Raw genomic sequence first — 21,555 nt, 5'->3', positions numbered from 1 at the left:
GTTGACGAGGCAAGCCTCAGAATTTGTCTGAAGGGACATAGACCAACGTTTGCATGTTCGGAATCATATGTACCGTGAACATTTTTTGCATGGAAATTCAGCTGTAAGATGAGACCTCTATTGGTCCTTCCCACTCATGCTTAACAGGAAGTTTTGGGATTAGCCGGCAGAGGGGTTGTCTCTCAAGATAACGGTAGTTGGTTTGATTCCCGGCACCGAAAAGCTTGTTGAATAAACTTGAGCGAGATGGGGAACACGCAGTTGCTGAATGTTCTGAACTCCTGTTTCTATGCCAGTGTAGTATTGAGCAGAGTAATGCTGTCCCTTATGAGTCTTACAGAGTGCATTTACCCTAACTTCAAAGCTGATATAATGTTCTACTTTTATTGTCCCGATACCAATATTTTGGTACTGGTACCAAAATTATTTCGATACTTTTCTAAATAAAGGTCACCGGAAAAAAATTGCACTATTGGCTTTATTCTGACAACAAAATCTTACGGTACTTTGAAGAAATGTTTCCTATTGCAAGATTGTTCTTTAAAGCGGAACATTATCACAATTTCAGAAGGGTTAAAACCAATAAAAATCAGTTGGCTTATTCTATTTTTCGAATTTTTTTTCTAAATCTTACCCGTCCCGGAATATCCCTAAAAAAAGCTTTAAAGTGCTTGATTTTTGCTATTTGCTTAAGCCACTGTCCATTTCCCTGTGACGTCACATAACGATTCCAATCCAAACAATGGCGAATAGCGCAGCAATATATAGCGACATTAGCTCGGATTCAGACTCGGACTTCAGCAGCTTAAGCGATTCAACAGATTACGCATGTATTGAAACAGATGGTTGGAGTATGGAAGCACATAGCGAAAACGAAATTGAAGAAGAAACTGAAGCTATTGAGCGAATAGCTATTGACGCTATTCGGCCATCTTTGCGTTAGCATCGCCGGTAAAATTTGCAGATCAACCGTTTAGGACTTTCGCATTGACACTGGATCAACTTATATCCGTCAATTGGTAAGTGTTTGTTTTGCAATAAATGTGGGTGGAAGGAAACGCTGGATGTAAATATAATTTCAAATGTACATACAGGTATCCTAAATAGCATGTTAGCATTAGTCATCCCTCGACCAAATATGTCTGATTAGCACATAAATCAATAACAACAAAACTCACCTTTGTGATTTTGTTGACTTTATTGTTGGGAATGCATCTGCTTTGAGTGTCGCAGGATATCCAGACATTTTTGCCATCTATGTGCCATATCTGTCGTAGCATCGCCGGTAAAAACCAAACGGGGGACTTTTGCATCTCTTGACACTGGAGCAACTTAAATCCGTCGACTGCTAAGTGTTTGTTTAGCATAATGTGGATGGAGGGAAAGGCTAGATGTAAATATAGCTACAAATGAGGCATAATGCAGCTATATGTACACACAGCTAGCCTAAATAGCATGTTAGTGCTAATCGATGCACATTCTACGTAGATCAACTTGAATCCGTCCCTGATCGTGTTGTTTCACCCTCCGACAACACACCGACGAGGCATGATGTCTCCAAGGTATCGGAAAACAGTCGAAATGACGGAAAATAACAGAGCTGATTTGACTCAATGCGTGTGATGTGTGGGGAAAAATGGCGTTGAGTACTGATGTGACGTCACGTTCTGACGTCGTTGCTCAGAGAGGCATGAACAGAAAGGCGTTTAATTCGCCAAAATTCACCCATTTAGAGTTCGGAAATCGGTTAAAAAAATATATGGACTTTTTTCTGCAACATCAAGGTATATATTGACGCTTACATAGGTCTGGTGATAATGTTCCCCTCTAAAAAAATTGTGAACATACAAGACAACTTGTCTTTTATTGGTAAGTAATCAAACAAATGCTCCTAATTTGTCTGCTAACGAAAGCAGTAACATATTGTGTCATTTTCCATTCTATTATTTTGTCAAAACTATTAAGGACAAGTGGTAAAAAATGAATTATTAATGTACTTGTTCTTTTACTGTTAATATCTGCTTCTCTTTTAACATGTTTTATCTACACTTCTGTTAAAATGTAGTAATCACTTATTCTTCTATTGTTTGGATGCTTTACATTAGTTTTGGATGATACCACAAAATTAGGTATCGATCCAATACCAAGTAGTTATAAGATCATACATTGGTCATATTCAAAGTCCTCATGTGTCCAGAAACATATTTTCTGAATTTAGAAACATAATATAAATAAAATAAAACAAAAAAAAACAAAAAAAGAGTTTGTGATGCTAAAAAATACCGACGTAATCATAGTAGAAACAACGAGATACGCTCCTGTACTTTGTATCATTACAGTGGATGTTAGGTGTAGATCCATCAATGGCGTTTGTTTACAATCAACTAGATACGCTCCTGTACTTTGTATCATTACAGTAGATGTTAGGTATAGATCCACCAATGGCGTTTGTTTACATTTTGACGCCGGTGAGCTACGGTGTGTAGTGAAATCAGTGACGTGCTGTCAGGGGAGGCAAGTGAGGTAGTGCCTCACCTGCCACCAGGTGGCTTAACCATGAGATTTTCCAAAAACGAAGTAATAAAATGAAATACGTTTTAATATTTATTTTTTGGTTTATGTTTTCTATGTGATTTTTGTGTGGTTCCTGTATATTTTTAATTTTCACCGTCAAAATCGCGTAAATTCCATGTTTCCTGATCAAAACAATGCAGCAGATGAGAAGTGAGGCAGACACGGTTGGTAGAGCGGCTGTGCCAGCAACTTGAGGGTTGCAGGTTCGATTCCCGCCTCCGCCATCCTAGTCACTGCCGTTGTGTCCTTGGACAAGCCACTTTACCCACCTGCTCCCAGTGCCACCCACACTGGTATAAATGTAACTTAGATATTGGGTTTCACTATGTAAAGCGTTATATAAATATAATTCACAATTCACAATTCCACGGCTACACACGGTGTGTATTGGGCGTGCATGCTTGTTGCCACATGGAAAAGGCAGGTCTTGAGGCAGCAAGTACCTCTGCCTCAAGGTAGGGGGCGATATATTGTCAACTTGCAGTTCAATCCCTCAGCAGTACTCTGACTCTCCACCCTGGGAGAAGTGGGGGCGCTCAAGCTAGCAGACACAAGTCTCTCCAGCGGAAGCCAGCATTTTTTTCTTTTCTTTTTTTTTTTTTAGCTGTATTTATGACAAACATGGCATTTTTATTGGAGTAAGCCAGCGTTTGTGGGTGTTTTTTTGTCGGATGCAAAAAAGTATTGTTTAATTTCTTGGAATGAAATTTAATTAAATGAAGGTTTCTGCCAATATGGCGGATTATATACTGTATTCAAGATGAAATACTTCTGTAAACTGGACTTTAAGACAAAATGAATGCGATCATACAAAATACGTTTTCACGGAGGATAGCTATTGCTGCTTGGATACAAATACAGAAAGGTAAGATACATTCACAATACTTGATTTATTTTGTTAAAAGCAAATGAGACCAAAAAGTATTTAATAACAACTTTATCAAATAGTTTTTGGACCCATTTATCATATCATGATAACGTTTTTATGAAAGCGAATAACTCCCTTTTTTCCCCCTGTAACTCTAATGTGCAACCTAAATCAACAAAGACTAGGGCTGCACATATTAATTTAAGTTAAAAAAAAAAAAGAAGAATAAAAAGTATGTATGCCTCACCTGGTGTTTAGTTCACCGCACGTCACTGAGTGAAGCATGTTTGGCTATTCCTCGTCCTGCAGGGATTATACTTGTAAGAAACTTGCTTTATTTGTCGTCCTGGAGACAAGGATTAGTGATTTAGAAGTAGCTAAAACACTGCCGATTGCGGATGGACTTTAGCCGCTAGCTAACCAGCCAGGTTTTAAAGCACCTCTTCCTGAGGGCGTTTCAGTGTCATAACTTCACCTTTATTGTTAGTTTTTAAGCCAAAATGCATCAGTTCTCCCTATTCTGTCCCCACACTGTGTCTGCTTGTAAGTACTCTGGGATTGTGCGCTGCCGAACGTGCTCCTCTGCTCATAAATCGGCATCCGTTACGCCGTAAAACCTTATTGAGAGCAAACAAGTTGAAAACCAGAAACAACAAACTTTCATTTTGTTTCCGTAAATTGAAAAGTTTATCCAAACGTTGTTTAAAAGAGTGAGGAGCGCATCATTTTGGTGTGGCTCTGTGAAAATCCAGTTTTTGTCCCTTAAACAGCCAATATCCTGCTCATTTCAGGGATATATTTTTTCATGATTTTGGATCCCAGAGGGGCAAGTCCTTAATCAATGTCAAGTTGTGTACATGGTGAATCTGCATTTTTCTCCTCTTGGCTGAAACTCTCGACCTTACTGCAAATTTCAGGTACTCTGCAGGAAAGCCCGCCCTCTGTATAGAGCAGGGGTAGGGAACCTATGGCTCGCGAGCCAGATGTGGCTCTTTTGATGACTGCATCTGGCTCTCGGATAAATCTGAGCTGACATTGCTTAACACGATTAGTAATGGATAATTCCACTTGTAATCACAGTGTTAAAAATAATGCTCAAAATATAACACATTCTCATGCATTTTTAATCCATCCATCCGTTTTCTACTGCATCTGTTCAAGATGTTGCGTTAATGGTAAGAAGTTATTTATTTATTATTGGTTAGTGTGGGGCTTTCCCTCCTGGGGGTTCTTCAGACCACCAAGCACCGACATGAGAGCCTGTTTCAGGGTTACAATAGTGTTTTATTTTTCAATAAGTCTCTCAGTTGCTTTCCGGGAATTGTATTTTTCTCTTTCGTTCTCGCTCGCGCTCTGGCTCCAGCCCCAACCCCGTCTCTCCTCCTGGCTGCTGCTTAAAACAAAGCGACAAGTGATTATATAACAAGGCCCAGGTGGGCCGTCTACGCACCCGTCGCTGATTTCGAGGCCAGTCCTGGCACACCCCAGTTCACTGCAGGCCCGCAGGCCACGCCTCCTCCACAGTTAGCTTCAGAATAACAATGTTATTACAAAGAATAAGCGACCTATTATACCTACTATACTCTTTCTCTCTGGCACTCATCGAGGGTGGACGCTCCCCTTTTCTCTCCCTTATCTCTCCTGCTTTCTTCTTTGTTTTGTCTTGTCTTAACTTTCTTGTTGCCTCTTTTTGCACTGTTCTCCAAATCTAAACATTGGAACTATTTTACTGGCCTCAACGAAATTGACAAGATCTTGGGTTTGGGGGAACCTGCTATCGTGACGAAGCGGTTGTTGCTGGACACACGACGGACTCTTGGGAGAAGAAGGAGGGCTGCGTGCCTGGCGACTCTTTTCTGTCGAGGACGTGAAGATATCCACCTATTCGGAATTATGACAACAGGACATCTGCTGATTGGAGTAAGCCTTGCTCTGGTTTGTCGACAAATTGGAAGTTGCTGGCGGTCTTCAAAGTACCCCAAAGCGGCCACAAATGTTTGGAGGATGCGGGAAGAACTGTGGATTATATCAAACTGTCTACCCCGCAGTTTTTGAGGACCAGTCATGGACAATTTTAGAGTGAAAAGCAAATTTTAATTTCACTCGCATACAAATCATTTTAACTTGGATTTTTTCCCTGGCTTTGAGACTCTCCCGAAGATCACTGCAGGAACTCCCTTTTTTGTCTGTCATGGACACACACCTGTTGTTGTGAACTTTGGACTAGCGACGGCAAATACATCAAGGCCGCGGAACAGAGACACACAATGGGCTTATACACACACATCCACAAAAAAAACAAAAAACGCCACACATACTCCCTCCTGTCCCCCAATCCAACGCCCTTGACGCAATCCCATAGGGGTGATGAATGGATGGTCAGAGCCTGAGTGCTGCGGCCTACCACCATGACCTTGAACTACCTTCCCTCTGTTGCTAGATATCTCGAGATGTATGTTGTAATATGTATATGTGCTTTGCTAAGGAGGTTTTTTTCCCACTCCGAACTGGGCCCCCTTAGGAGCCCAGTCTGGATTGTATTTTTTTTTACTCATCCTTCCCCAGCGTTTCCCTTTTTCCCATCTTTTACAGGGCGCCTAATGGCGACCCATCAGCGTTCTTGTTCTGTAACCCTGTACACTGTTTGTTTGTCTAATCTTGAACAGGTTTGTGCTGAAAACAACGTTTCATTGTACTTGTTGCAATGACAATAAAGACCTACCTACCTGTCTATAGAAATGTTGGTCTTACTTAAAAATGCACGCGATTAGTTGTGTTCAGTGTTAAAAAAATATCATACGGCTCTTACGGAAAAACATTTTAAAATATTTGGCTTCTTGGTTCTCTCGGCCAAAAAAGGTTCCCGACCCCAGATATAGTGTGCCTTTTGGTTCAATGTGATTTTACATTTTATTTTAAAGCATCTGTGAGTGGAATTCTTGAATCACTTTCAACAGAGACTTGTTTTTACAACAATGTCCAGAGCTTTCCAAGTCATTTTCCTGACATTTGTTTGTGGTTTGTCGTTTGATTCTCTTGTCTGGCTAGAGATTACCACAACGTTTACATTTTACATGTGCACTCACGACTATGTGTAATGTCCAAACATTGCTACCATGTCCATGGACAATAAATGGGGTTAGACCAAACTATCAAACTATTGTACGTGTACCACAAGTCAATCAATCAAAGTCTATTATAAAGCCCTTAATCACAAGTGTCTCAAAGGGCTGCACAAGCCACAAGGACATCCTCGGCTCAAATCCCACATCGGGGCAAGAAAAAACTAAACCCAATGGGATACATTGAGGTGACAATGGACGTCGAGTGGATCAAGTTAATAGTGTGATAGTCCAGTCCATAGTGGGGCCAGCAGGGGATCATCCTGAGTCCCCAACTGATGCACATATGAGTGGTCCATCCCAGGTCCCGGCTTTGAACAGCTAGCGGTCATCTGTGGTCACCTAATAACCTCTCCACGCAGTAGAGGGGGGCAGAGTAGAATAGAGACGGCAGATCAACTGGTTTAAAAGGGGGGACTGTCATGATGGGGCGATGGGGGTGGAGGGGTCGCAGCTTGCTGCGGGTTCGTTCTCCTAGGAAGGCAGACGGACTACTCTGTACAAGGCTTGCAGGTAAATATATGATTTAATCTTGACCAAAAAAAAAAGGAACAAACAAAAAGGCGCACGAGGGGAAAACACAACTTAGACCGAACTATGGACAAGAAACTAAAGTCCCCAACTATGGTATGAATAAACAAAAAATTACTTGGCATGGAGCATGAGAAGAGCAAAAGCAAGGATACCAGCATGAACAGAGCATGAAAAGATCAATGACGCCAGGTCGACTGACTGGCAAAGACAAGCTTAAATACTGCCTCTGATTAGTGCTCGGGAAGCAGGTGAGCGGGGGAGCACTAATCAGAGACAGGTGAACACAATAAGTAACAATGGCAACCAAAACAAAAGCAGGTCTCACAAACAGGAACTAAAGGAGTCCAAAACTAACAGAAATACAAAAACATGATCCGTCATACGGATCATTTTTTGTATTTAATTGCTTACTTACTACCAAAAGAGAAGTTGTCTAATATGTTCACTATTTCATTTAAAACCTCTTAAGGCCCAAGCTGTTCGTTGACATGCTTTTTTTTTTATTTCTCTTTGCTATTATGGCCTATTGGACCCTAATTAGAATAAAAACGAAGAATCATCTTTTGATATGATGTACTTAGTCCATAAGTACACAAACGTGTACTTCATGTTTAGTGACATGCTAATACTTATTTTCATACTTTTTTTTTCCAAATTCCATTGTATGTTATACTCTTCTGACAACACCAGATGGCAGTATAAGTGTCCACATAAGCGGCCATAAGACCCCAATTCAGTAGTGTACACAATTTTGGAAATAAGAGCTAAAAAGGCGCATGTGGACAACTAAGCCTCTAGAGGATTTATTAATGACAACATTCCTATTTTATTGCAAAAATATATATATCATAAGATTTTCTGTTAAAAAAAAAGCCAATCATGACATTTTGTGTGGTCGCCTTTATTTTGAAAAGCATTGAAACATATCAACTACCGTATTTTTCGGAGTATAAGTCGCACCTGTCGAAAATGCATAATAAAGAAGGACAAAAACAAATACAAGTCGCACTGGAGTATAAGTCGCATTTTTAATGACAACAATCCTATTTTAGTGCCAAAAGATATATATCATGACATTTTCTGTTAAAAAAAAAAGCCAATCATGACATTTTGTGTGGTCGCCTTTATTTTGAAAAGCATCGAAAAATATCAACAACCGTATTTTTCGGAGTATAAGTCGCACCTGCTGAAAATGCAAAATAAAGAAGGGAAAAAACATATATAAGTCGCACTGGAGTATAGGTCGCATTTTTGGGGGAAATTTATTTGATAAAACCCAACAACAAGAATAGACATTTAAAAGGCAATTTAAAATAAGTAAAGAATAGCGAACAACAGGCTGAATAAGTGTACGTTATATGACGCATAAATAATCAACTGAGAAGGTGCCTGGTATGTTAACGTAACATATTATGGTTAGAGTCATTCAAATAACTATAACATATATCAATCAATCAATCAATGTTTACTTATATAGCCCTAATTCACTAGTGTCTCAAAGGGCTGCACAAACCACTACGACATCCTCGGTAGGCCCACATAAGGGCAAGGAAAACTCACACCCAGTGGGACAACGGTGACAATAATAAATGATAAATGGGTTGTACTTGTATAGCGCTTTTCTACCTTCAAGGTACTCAAAGCGCTTTGACACTACTTCCACAGTTACCCATTCACACACACATTCACACACTGATGGAGGGAGCTGCCATGCAAGGCGCCAACCAGCACCCATCAGGAGTAAGGGTGAAGTGTCTTGCTCAGGACACAACGGACGTGACGAGGTTGGTGCTAGGTGGGATTTGAACCAGGGCCCCTCGGGTTGCGCACGGCCACTCTCCCACTGCGCCACGCCGTCCCCCATATATATATATACACACACACACACACACACACACATATATATATGTCTTATTGTCTTATATATGTCTTTTTTATATATATATATATCTTTTTCATCAAGATTTGCAGCATGAAAAGAGCTGCCAACATGTGCTGACAAGAAAAGTTCCAGGCAATAAGGGCGTTAGTAATAAGGCAATGTCATAAAACTATGATAAAGTTACCGTGTGTGTGTGTGTGTATATATATATGTATATATATATATATATATATATATATATATATACATACATACATACACACATATGTGTGTATATATATATATATACATATGTGTATATATATATATATATATATATATATATATATACACACATATATATATATACATACATATGTGTATATATATATATGTGTATATATATATATATATATATATATATATATATATATATATATATAAAAGTATGTATGCATACATACATATATATAAATATGCATGTATACACATATATATATGTATATATTTTTCATTAAGTTTTCCAGCATATAAAGAGCAAAGTGCTAAGCCTTGATCCCAGATCAATAAAAATGATTGTAGCCGTGCACGTGAACGAGTCACCAGGGTAATGTAGGAATATCAAATATCAGCACATGTATATAACAATGATAAATGTGTCATGTGTATAATAATATACATGAGTGTGTAATACCTACAAGTTAGAAGTGATGTGGGCGGAAAAATAATCAAGAAGTGATGTGTACCCTAAAAAATGTGTGATGCAAAATAAAATAATCTGTATTAAAAAAAAGGGAAAGTTGCTTCTGGCCTTGTGATTGGCTGCCAGGTGAGCAGGTGTAATTGGGCGTGGTCCAAGTCTCAGTCAGGTGTGACACGGTCTGTGGCGTCCTTTAGGGTTTGGCGGGCGCTTTGAGGGGCTGGAGACCTCTCATTTTGAAGTAGGAGACCACCTGGGTGGGGACCTCGGCGAGGACCGACTGGGCCAGGGTGGCCACGGGCGCGTCTTTGAACTTCCTGAAGGGGACAAACTGGACAATGTCTCTGGCGACCGCCTCGCCCACCGTGGACCTCAGCACGCCGTCATCGCCGTCCAGGAGCTCCATGGCCTTGAAGTCCGCTGGCCCCACCCCCACAATGATCATGGACAGCGGCAGGCGGGACGCCCGAACGATGGCGTCCCGGGTCTGGTCCAGGTCGGTGATCTCGCCGTCGGTGAGGATGAGGAGGACAAAGTATTGAGAGGCAGTGTTGGTCTGAGCACCAGTGGAGGCGATGGAGGCCACATGGTTGATGATGGGAGAGAAGTTTGTTGGTCCAGAAAGTCGCAGCTGAGGGAGAACCATGCGGTAGGCTTCTACGATCCCCTGGATGCCTTGGCAGTAAGGGTTGCTGGGGTTGAAGTTTAGGGCAAACTCGTGATGCGCGGCCTGATAGTCCGGTGGGAGTTTGGCTCCAAACCCAAAGGCGGGGAACAGTTTATCGGTGTCTTAGTCCTGCACCACCTGGCCCACAGACCACAGTGCAGACAGGTACTGGTTCAGCCCATCTGGACTCATGTGGTGCAGGGAGTTGGGCTGGCGAGGGTCACCATTGGAGCCGGTGAAGTCGATTCCCACGGTGAAGTTGATCTGGCAGCCGCCCATCACGTAGTCCAGGAAGGTGTGCTGCGTCACCAGCTTGCAGCTCTTCACAGAGACCACGCCAGAGTTCTTGTAGTTCTTCTTCTTCTTCTGTTTCTCAGGATGGATGCAGTCAAACGCCACGGATGCTTTCTGCAGCTCCGACACTTTGGTGGTGAAAGAGCCGATGAGATCGTGCGAGCCGTCGCTGTCGTGGTCGGAACAATCCACCTTGAGGGGCCTTTCCAGGTCGCTGCTGCAGAAGGTCTGCAGAGGAACGGAGAACTTCTTCCAGGTGGGACTCAGGTTGTTCTTCACCACCTCGGTTCTGTGGACCAGCTGCCATTTTCCATCTTCTCCTTGCTTGACGAACTCCAGGAAAGGATCAGACTTTCCAAATGTGTCCTTCTTGTCCAGGTTCTTGGCGTCCAGCTCCAGAGTGATGGCTCGGTTGTCCTTGATCTCCTCCGCCGTGATTGTGATGCTGCCTTTGCCAGCGGGTTTCCCTTTTTTCAGCTGCAGAGGTCTGGTCACACTTTTACTGGATACAATCTGTCCGAGCGTGAGCTCCACCCCTCCCAGGTAGTCCTCGTCCCCCAGGTCCGGGGAGCTGTTGTCGATGTCGTAGACCCCCAGTTTGATGTTCTGGACCGTCTCAAAGGTGTAGTCCAGTCTGAGGCGCTGGCTGAAAGACGGGCTGGAAGAGTTCTTCAGACGTTCTGTGCGGCCCAGCTCGGTCCAGGCGTCTTTCCCCGAGCGCTGCAGGAGGACACAGAGGGTCCGACTTGGAGCCCATGTCTTTGTCCAGCAGGTCCTTGCAGGACACGCTCAGCTCCACCTTTGGCAGTCCGCCATCTTTTTTGTTGAATTATTTGATCCTGCGAAGCACAAATTGACGAGCTTTATTTCCTGAAAGTCGCCCAACCGCCGCGCGTCCAAGCTATGTCCCTCGCTAGCAAACCGGAAACCAATAATGACCCAGTGGGACGTCGGTGACAATGATGACTATGAGAACCTTGGAGAGGAGGAAAGCAATGGATGTCGAGCGGGTCTAACATGATACTGTGAAAGTTCAATCCATAATGGATCCAACAGAGTCGCGAGAGTCCAGTCCTAAGCGGATCCAACACAGCAGCGAGAGTCCCGTTCACAGCGGAGCCAGCAGGAAACCATCCCAAGCGAAGGCGGATCAGAACATGCCATACGTTTACCAAACAATCTGTCACTTGTAATCGCTAAATCCCATGACATTTTATACGTCTAGTCACTTACGTGAATGGGCTAAATGATATTATTTGATATTTTACGGTAACGTGTTAATAGTTTCACACATAAGTCGCTCCTGAGTATAAGTCGCACCCCGGCCAAACTATGAAAAAAACTGCGACTTATAGTCCGAAAAATACGGTATTTGATACCGATACCAAAATATTGGCATCTGGACAACTAGGGCTGCTAATCTTTGGGTGTCCCACGATTCGATTCAATATCGATTCTTGGGGTTGCGATTTGATTATAAATTGATTTTTTCGATTCGATTCGATTCTCGATTCAAAAACGATATTTTTCCGATTCAAAATGATTCTGTATTCATTCAATACATAGGATTTCAGCAGGATCTACCCCAGTTTGCTGACATGCTAGCAGAGTAGTAGATTTAAAAAAAAAAAAAACTTTTATAATTTTAAAGGACAATGTTTTATCAACTGATTGCAATAATGTCAATGTGTTTTAACTATTAAACAAACCAAAAATATGACTTTGTGAAAACATTGGACACAGTGTGTTGTCAAGCTTATGAGATGCGATGCAAGTGTAAGCCACTGTGACACTATTGTTCTTTTTTTTTTTTTTTTCAAAAATGTCTAATGATAATGTCAATGAGGGATTTTTAATCACTGCTATGCTGAAATTATAACTAATATTGATACTGTTGTTTGGCGACTTGTCCAGGGTGTACCCCGCCTTCCGCCCGATTGTAGCTGAGATAGGCGCCAGCGCCCCCCGCGACCCCAAAAAGGGAATAAGCGGTAGAAAATGGATGGATGGATACTGTTGTTGATAATATTCATTTTTGTTTCACTACTTTTGGTTTGTTCTGTGTTTTGTAGACACCGATTTCTATTTAATAATACAACTTTAACATTTGACAACCAAATAATTAAACAAGGTGACCCGGTAAAAAATCTGGGTATTATCTTCGATCCAACTATTTTCCTTTGAGTCACACATTAAAAGCGTTACTAAAACGGCCTCTTTTCATCTCCGTAATATCGCTAAAATTCGCTCCATTTTGTCCACTAAAGACGCTGAGATCATTATCCATGCGTTTGTTACGTCTCGTCTCGTATTATTTTCAGGTCTCCCCATGTCTAGCATTAAAAGATTACAGTTGGTACAAAATGCGGCTGCTAGACTTTTGACAAGAACAAGAAAGTTTGATCACATTTCGCCTGTACTGGCTCACCTGCACTGGCTTCCTGTGCACTTAAGATGTGACTTTAAGGTTTTACTACTTACGTATAAAATACTACACGGTCTAGCTCCAGCCTATCTTGCCGATTGTATTGTACCGTATGTCCCGGCAAGAAATCTCCGTTCAAAGGACTCCGGCTTATTAGTGATTCCTAGAGCCCAAAAAAAGTCTGCGGGCTATAGAGCGTTTTCTGTTCGGGCTCCAGTACTCTGGAATGCCCTCCCGGTAACAGTTTGAGATACTATCTCAGTAGAAGCATTTAAGTCTCACCTTAAAACTCATTTGTATACTCTAGCCTTTAAATAGACCTCCTTTTTAGACCAGTTGATCTGCCGCTTCTTTTGTTTTTCTCCTCCGTCCTCCCCCTCCCTTGTGGAGGGGGTCCGGTCCGATGACCATGGATGAAGTACTGGCTGTCCAGAGTCGAGACCCAGGATGGACCGCTCACCTGTGTATCGGTTGGGGACATCTCTACGCTGCTGATCCGACTCCGCTTGGGATGGTTTCCTGTGGACGGGACTCTTGCTGCTGTCTTGGATCCGCTTTGAACTGAACTCTCGCGGCTGTGTTGGATCGACTATGGATTGAACTTTCACAGTATCATGTTAGACCCGCTCGACATCCATTGCTTTCGGTCCCCTAGAGGGGGGGGGGGGTTGCCAACATTTGAGGTCCTCTCCAAGGTTTCTCATTGTCATCATTGTCACTGGCGTCCCACTGGGTGTGAGTTTTCCTTGCCCTTATGTGGGTTCTTCCGAGGATGTCGTAGTCGTAGTGGTTTGTACAGTCCTTTGAGACATTTGTGATTTAGGGCTATATAAATAAACATTGATTGATTGATTGATTGTTTGTGTCTCCTCTCAATTGCTCTGTTTATAGCAGTTCTGATTGTTGCTGGGTCAGGTTTGGTTTTGGAATTGGATTGCATTATTATCGTATTGCTGTGTATTGTTTTGTTGGATTGATTAAAAAAAATATGTATTTTTTTTCTTCTTCAAAAATCAATTATTTAAAAATGAGAATTGATTCTGAATCGCACTACGTGAGAATCGCAATTTCCAATTCGAATCGATTTTTTCCCACACCCCTATGCACCCAACCCTAACACAGTGTTACTGTTCAAACTGTGTGTAACGTTACCGAGGCCCAAAATATTCTATATACTTGTTGAATAAAACCTCTGCCTTGTTTTCAATGCATACTTAAGCCTACTACGCTACTGTATTTACATTTTTGTTCATTATGGTGGTTTCCTGGGGTGTTTCTTGGTGGAAAAAGTTTTAAAACATGCTTTAAACTTGCCTAGTAGACGGTCTTAAATTGTTTGTTTTATGTCTTCCCCTCATTGTCTTTGTTTGCATGTACATTTGCGTAAAACGTGAACCCAGACAAGCAAATTGACACATATCCTGCCGACATATTTACATAACCGCGACATTGCTGTAGATATTCTTTGATAAACATTTTGCCTGTTTTTTTAAAAAACATTTTAAGGACAAGCTTTTTTGTGACTTTGACGTGTGCTGTCAGTGTGCAATCAACCACTATCGCTTTCATCATGTTCTTTTTATGCTCTTTTGAAGCACTGGGAAGGGCTTACTGAGATAAATACAAGAAGGTAGTCTCCTGCAGCTATCTTGTTGGGGATCTTGACGCAAGAAGGCCGCGATGAAACACATTGTTGTTCTTTGATAAAGTCGTCACGAAGGAGACCCTCGCTTTCATTCGCAGAAACAATTCCAATTTTTGACTGCACACATGTTGTGTGCAGTCAGTAGGCGTCGTGTTGGTGTCTCACGCTTGTGCACGGCGGCAGGTGGTGGATTCAGATTAGCTTCAGTCTGGTTGTTTGTTGAGCTTTATCTCCTCTTTTTTTCTCCATTTTTGTGTGTTGCACTGTCTGCAGCCCCCACAGTGATCTCAAATAGATTTTTCTATCAGATGTCTTGAGTTTTCCCCTTCTTCGCCATTGAACAACACGGCAACGGAAAGAATGCCGACCATATGGTTTCGTTTACTTCAAACATGCTGATCAAATTTACATTGAAGAAGAGTAAAAAGAAAAGTTACATTTTTATTCATTACCAAAGAAAACTGCTGTCAAAATCAGGTCAATTGAAATTCTGGAGTGTGTTTTATTTTCAGGTTAGCTGATGTGTATTTTATATACAATACAAAGCAATCCCATTTGAAGAGAAACACAGAATGTGAGAGAAATCCTGATTAACATTATGCACTAAAACAGGGGGCCTCAAACTACGGCCCGTGGGAAGTCCCAAATTTAAAAAATAAATAAAACAATAAACAATTCTGACATCACATGGACAAAGATAAGACCTTCTGGAGGAAAGTTCTGTGGTCAGATGAAACAAAAAATTGGCCACAATACCCAGCAATATGTTTGGATGAGAAACGGTTAGGCCTTTAATCCCAGGAACACTATCCCTATCGTCAAGCATGGTGGTGGTAGTATTAGGCTCTGGGCCTGTTTTGCTGCCAATGGAACTGGTGCTTTACAAAAACTAATTGGGATGATGAAAAAGGGAGGATTACCTCCAATTTCTTCAGGACAACCTAAAATCATCAGCCCGGAGGTTGGGTCTTGGGCGCAGTCGGGTGTTCCAACAGTACAATGACCCCACACACAAGTCAAAAGTGGTAAAGGAATAGCTCAATTTAGGCTATAATTAAGGTTTTAGAATTGTCTTCCCAAAGTCCTGATTTAAACGTGTCAGGCTTGCACCTGACAGTTTGTCTGTGTTTTAGTTTTTTCCTCTGCATTTGTCTGTTTCCTGTGTTTAGTATTTCCTGTCTTTTAGTTCCTGTCAAATGCTCTTATTTTGTCAGCTTCCTGTCTTGTTCCCTGAGTGCTGTGTTCCCCTTCAGCTGCGGCTGATTGGCATCTGGCCACACCTGTTGCCAATCAGCCGGCTCCTATTTGTACCTCCATTGTCTTGTGTCAGTGGCTGGATCATTGTATTGTCATTCGGACTTGTCGTTGCCATATGTTGCTCTTGTCGTGTCTGTGATTCTTTTCAGCTATTACCAGTCATGCTACAGTTTGTCCTGGTCGTTGTAGTGGTAAGCTGTTCTTGTTAGCCATTAGTTATTTCCAGTTTTCCTGTTTGCTATCCACTAGCTTCCATGCTAAAGTTCCTTTTTGTTTTCTAGCTTCCAGTGCTAGCTCCCTTAGTTTGTTATTCCGCCCACGTGCGCGCTTTTGTTTTGAACCCTTTGTTTGGTTTTGTCTTAGTATTTATCTTAAAATCAAGTTTGCTCACTCCATGCCTGCCTCCATCTCTGCATCTTGGGGTTCAACAACAAGAACCCCTGACAAAACGCGTGGACAATACTGAAGAAACAAGTCCATTTCAGAAAACCAACAAATTTAGCTGAACTGCACCAATTTTGTCAAGAGGAGTGGTCAATAATTCAACCAGAAGCTTGTGGATGGCTACCAAAAGCGCCTTATTGCAGTGAAACTTGCCAAGGGACATTTAAGCAAATATTAACATTGCTGTATGTATACTTTTGACCCAGCAGATTTGCTCACATTTTCAGTAGACCCATAATAAATTCATAAAAGAACCAAACTTCATAAATGTTTTTTGTGACCAACAAGTATGTCCTCCAATCACTCTATCACAAAAAAAAAGTGTTGTATGTATTTGTATATATATATATCCATCCATGCCTTAGGCACTAATACACCCCATACCATCACAGATGCTGGCTTTTAAACTTTGCACCTATAACAGTCCGGATGGTTCTTTTCTTCTTTGGTCCGGAGGACACGTCGTCCACAGTTTCCAAAAACAATTTGAAATGTAGACTCATAGGACCACGGAGCACTTTTCCACTTTGCATCAGTCCATCTGAGAAGAGTTCGGGCCTAGCGAGGCCACCGGCGTATCTGGGTGTTGTTGATAAATGGCTTTGTATAGTAGAGTTCTAACTTGCACTTACAGATGTAGCGACAAACTGTAGTCACTGACAGTGGTTCTTTGAAGTGTTCCTGAGTCAATGTGGTGATATCGTTTACACATTGATGTTTTTTTTGTTTGTTGCAGCACCGCCCGAGGGATCGAAGGTCACGTGAGTTCAATGTTGGTTTTCGGCCTTACCGAACCGTAGATGGTGAAATCCTTAAATTCCTTGCAATAGATCGTTGAGAAATTTATTTTTTAAACTGTTTCTTGCCACATCCTTGTTTGTGAATGACTGAGCATTTCATGGAAGCTGCTTTTATACCCAATCATGGTACCCACCTGTTCCCAATCAGCCTGTTCACCTTTGGGATGTTCCAAGTAAGTGTTTGATGAGCATTCCTCAACTTTCTCAGTCTTTTTTGCCACTTGTGCCAGCTTTTTTGAAACATGTTGTAGGTATCAAATTCCAAATAAGCTAATATTTGCAAAAAATAACAAAGTTTACCCGTTCAAACATTAAGTATCTTGTCTTTGCAATCTATTCAGTTGAATATAGGTTGAAAAGGATTTGGAAATCATTGTATTCTGTTTTTATTTACCATTTACACAACATGACAACTTTACTGGTTTTGGGCTTTGCTCTTCCCGGGGTTATTTTGCTGCAATTATTTACCTAAATGATTAAAAGCGTGAGCATTTCTGTTCGGGAATTAACATTTTATCAAGCTACTTGTCCATGATAACACATTTTTGTCGATGAATAATAATAATATATTATATACTCTATTATTTTTTTGTTTTATTATGACTTAAGGTCCAAGCTTACTTCACACTCAAAGTTTTACTGCATGCGTTTGGTAAGTGCCGGAGTGAGAAGAGGTTTTAAAATAATTAGCGCATGCTTACTTTTACCGCATGCCTTTGGTACGCGCAGGACTGAGAAGAGGTTTTAAATTAATTAGCGCCCCGGCGGCAATTCAAAGAAATACGGTATTCAGTTTCCGAGTGTCCGCCTTGAGATCGGTAGGTTGTGCGTTCAAACCCCTGCCGAGTCATACCAAAGACCAGGGGTCACCAACCTTTTTGAAACCAAGAGCTACTTCTTGGGTACTGATTAATGCGAAGGGCTACCAGTTTGATACACAGTTAAATCAATTGCCAGAAATAGCCAATTTGCTCAATTTACCTTTAATAAATAAATCTATATATATAAAAAAATGGGTATTTCTGTCTGCCATTCCGTCGTACATTTTGTTTTCCTTTTACGGAAGGTTTTTTGTAGAGAATAAATGATGAAAAACACTTAATTGAACGGTTTAAAAGAGGAGAAAACACAAAAAAAATGAAAATTAAATTTTGAAACAGTTTATCTTCAATTACAACTCTTTAAAATTCAACCGAAAAAAATGAAGAGAAAAACTAGCTAATTCGAATCTTTTTAAAAAAATAAAAAAAAGAATTTATGGAACATCATTAGTAATTTTTCCCGATTAAGATTAATTTTAGAATTTCCATGACATGTTTTAAATAGGTTAAAAACCCATTTGCTTTTTGTTAGAATATATAACAAATTGGACCAAACTATATTTCTAACAAAGACAAATAATTTCTTCTATATTTTCCAGAACAAACATTTTAAAATAAATTCAAAAGACTTTGAAATAAGATTTAAATTTGATTCTAGAGATTTTCTAGATTTGCCAGAATAATTTTTTTGAATTTTAAATCATATTAAGTTTGAAAAATATTTCACAAATATTCGTCGAAAAAACAGAAGCTAAAATGATTAAATTAAAATGTATTTATTACTATTTCAAAAAAAAAAAAAAAAATACTTGAACATTGATTTAAATTGTCAGGAAAGAAGAGGAAGGAATTTAAAAGGTAAAAAGGTATATGTGTTTAAAAATCCTAAAATCATTTTTAAGGTTGTATTTTTTTCTCTAAAATTGCCTTTCTGAAAGTTATAAGAAGCAAAGTAAAAATATTAATGAATTTATTTAAACAAGTGAAGACCAGGTCTTTAAAATATTTTCTTGAATTTTCAAATTTTATTTGAATTTTGTCTCTCTTAGAATAAAAAATGTCGAGCAAAGCGAGACCAGCTTGCTAGTAAACAAAAAGAATAAAAAAAAAATAGAGGCAGCTCACTAGTAAGTGCTGCTATTTGAGCTATTTTTTGAACAGGCCAGCGGACGACTGATATGGCCCTACGGGCTACCTGGTGCCCGCGGGCACCGCGTTGGTGACCCCTGCCAAAGACTATAAAAAAGGGACCTATTACCTCCCTGCTTGGCACTCAGCATCAAGGGTTGGAATTGGTGGTTAAATAACCAAAAATGATTCCCGGGCGTGGCCACCGCTGCTGCTCAATGCTTCCCTCACCTCCCAGGGGGTGAACAAGGGGATGAGTCAAATGCAGAGGACAATCATTGCTACTATAACTTTTAACTTTAACTTTTTAGGCTAGATGCCATGTGTATAATACATTAAAATACTTGTGCAACATTATTTTATCCACCTTGGACAATTGCAGTATGAATCCCAGCCACTAGGTGTCACATGTGCATCTTTTAACCACTTTACTTGCAGTGCTCACACCCTTGCTTGGTATTTAAAAAAAAAACACACTTTCAAACAGACTTAGATGGATGATATTTGTATAAATAAATGATTGGCATAGTAAAGCTCAGAACTAAAGGTTTTGTAGTAGGACAAAGGCGGAAAGTTTTGCAGCTGCAACTGTGCAGCCATGCAGGTTACAGTAAAGCCATCTGATAAGAGGGAATCACTTCTGCATCTGAGCCAGCATGAAACTTTGTGTTTGTATACACTTCCATTCTGGTTAACCTTATGACCTGCTATGGAGGGTGAATGATTGCACAACACACAAATGTAGCTAATTGTCTGCTACATTTCCTTGCACGAGAAAGACGCTTGAATACCAGCCCCCCTCTCTCTGGTTTCCTTTTACCCCCGCTTTCTAATCTCCAAGGCTGGCTTGAGAAACACTGGGCCCGTTGTTGACATGCTGGCCTCATACCCAACAGGCGCTGACAAATTATTAGCCAGCCCCTGAGACTGTCAGCTTGCCCGCTCCAGCATCAGAATGCTAATCTGTACCGTGGGATGTTGGAGCACGTATTACAGTCTTTAGAGCCAAATAATTGTTGCGGAAAACATGGGGAAAAAAAAACACCTGTTGCAGTGTGACGGATTGCAAAAAAAAAAAAGCAAAAATTGTATGAAATGAAATCTAACTGTGGAGAGGCGGCAAGGAGGCGGAGAATGCGAGCGAGCAACGAGGCGGGGGCGTGCCGGGTGCGTGGACCGCGCACCTGGACACAATCAATGTATCTCCTCTCAATGTATAAAAGGGGAGAAGGAGGAGAGATGGGGGCAGAAGGAGTTTGAGAGCCGGCAGCAGTGAATGAGAAGCGAAAGCGACAGAGAGCAAGACTTAGACGACGACGACGACGGGGGCGGCTGAAGAGCGAGACGGAGGAGCGAGCAGTGGGAGCGACGACAGCGCAAAAGACTTTCTTTATTTGAGGAATAAAAAAGAGCCAAACCTGAACAAGCATGTCCTTCCATGGTGGTCCTTGGAACCTGCACGACGGAAAGAGACTGTCACATTAACATTTCAGTGATTTGAAAGGAGAAGAACCATGGACATGAAATAGTTGCAAATATTTCATTTACCTAGCAGATGCTAACATAATCTAGGTGTTACGCACGACTGGGGACACTGGCCGTGAGTTAGTGGGCGGCCGAGGGTGGAGTCGGCTCTCTTGGTTGCTTTGTTGGGTCTGCTCCTCTAATGTTTCCCTCTTACACACATGTTTATGTGTGCTATGGGATGTTGGCGCACATATTACAGTCTTTAGAAAAAAATAATTGTTGCGGAAAACATGGAGAAAAAAAACACCTGTTGCAGTGTGACTGATTGCAAAAAGAAAAAAAGAAAAAATTGTATGAAATGAAATATAACTGTGGAGAGGCAGAGCCGAAGGAACGGCAGGGAACGCTGTAGCCCGGCCCAAGATGGCGGCAAGGAGGCAGAGAATGCGAGCGAGCGTCGAGGCGGGGCATGCCGGGAGCGACGCCGCAGGCGAGATCAGGTGCGTGGATCGCGCACCTGGACACAATCAATGTATCTCCTCTCAATGTATAAAAGGGGAGAAGGAGGAGAGATGGGGGCAGAAGGAGTTGGAGAGCCTGCAGAAGTGGATGAGAAGCGAAAGCGACAGAGAGCAAGACTCAGACGACGACGACGGGGGCGGCTGAAGAGCAAGACGGAGGAGCGAGCTGTGGGAGCGACGACGGCACAAAATACTTTCTTTATTTGAGAAATAAAAAAGAGCCAAACCTGAACAAGCATGTCCTTCCTTGGTGGTCCATGGAACCCGCACGACGGAAAGAGACTGTCACATTAACATTTCAGTGCTTTGAAAGGAGAAGAACCACGGACAGGGAATAGTTGCACATATTTAATTTACCTAGCAGATGCTAACATAATCTAGGTGTTACGCACGACTGGGGAAACTGTCCGTGAGTTAGTGGGCGGCC

General features: G+C 41.4%; 1 protein-coding gene across 1 annotated transcript in view; it reads right to left on the bottom strand.

The window, feature by feature from the left end:
* Positions 1–9,550: 9,550 nt before the first annotated feature.
* Positions 9,551–21,555, bottom strand: part of LOC133548259 (copine-1-like) — a 28,603-nt gene continuing 16,598 nt past the window's right edge. The window contains 2 exon segments of the mRNA XM_061893576.1: positions 9,551–11,352; positions 11,354–11,436. Coding sequence (XP_061749560.1) covers positions 9,853–11,352; positions 11,354–11,436 — 1,583 coding nt within the window. The 3' untranslated portion in view covers positions 9,551–9,852.

This window comes from Nerophis ophidion, linkage group LG02 (assembly GCF_033978795.1).
Source record: "Nerophis ophidion isolate RoL-2023_Sa linkage group LG02, RoL_Noph_v1.0, whole genome shotgun sequence".
Taxonomy (NCBI): Eukaryota; Metazoa; Chordata; class Actinopteri; order Syngnathiformes; family Syngnathidae; genus Nerophis; species Nerophis ophidion.
The sequence above is the reverse complement of the archived record's forward strand: the minus strand, read 5'-3'. Positions and strand labels throughout refer to the sequence as shown.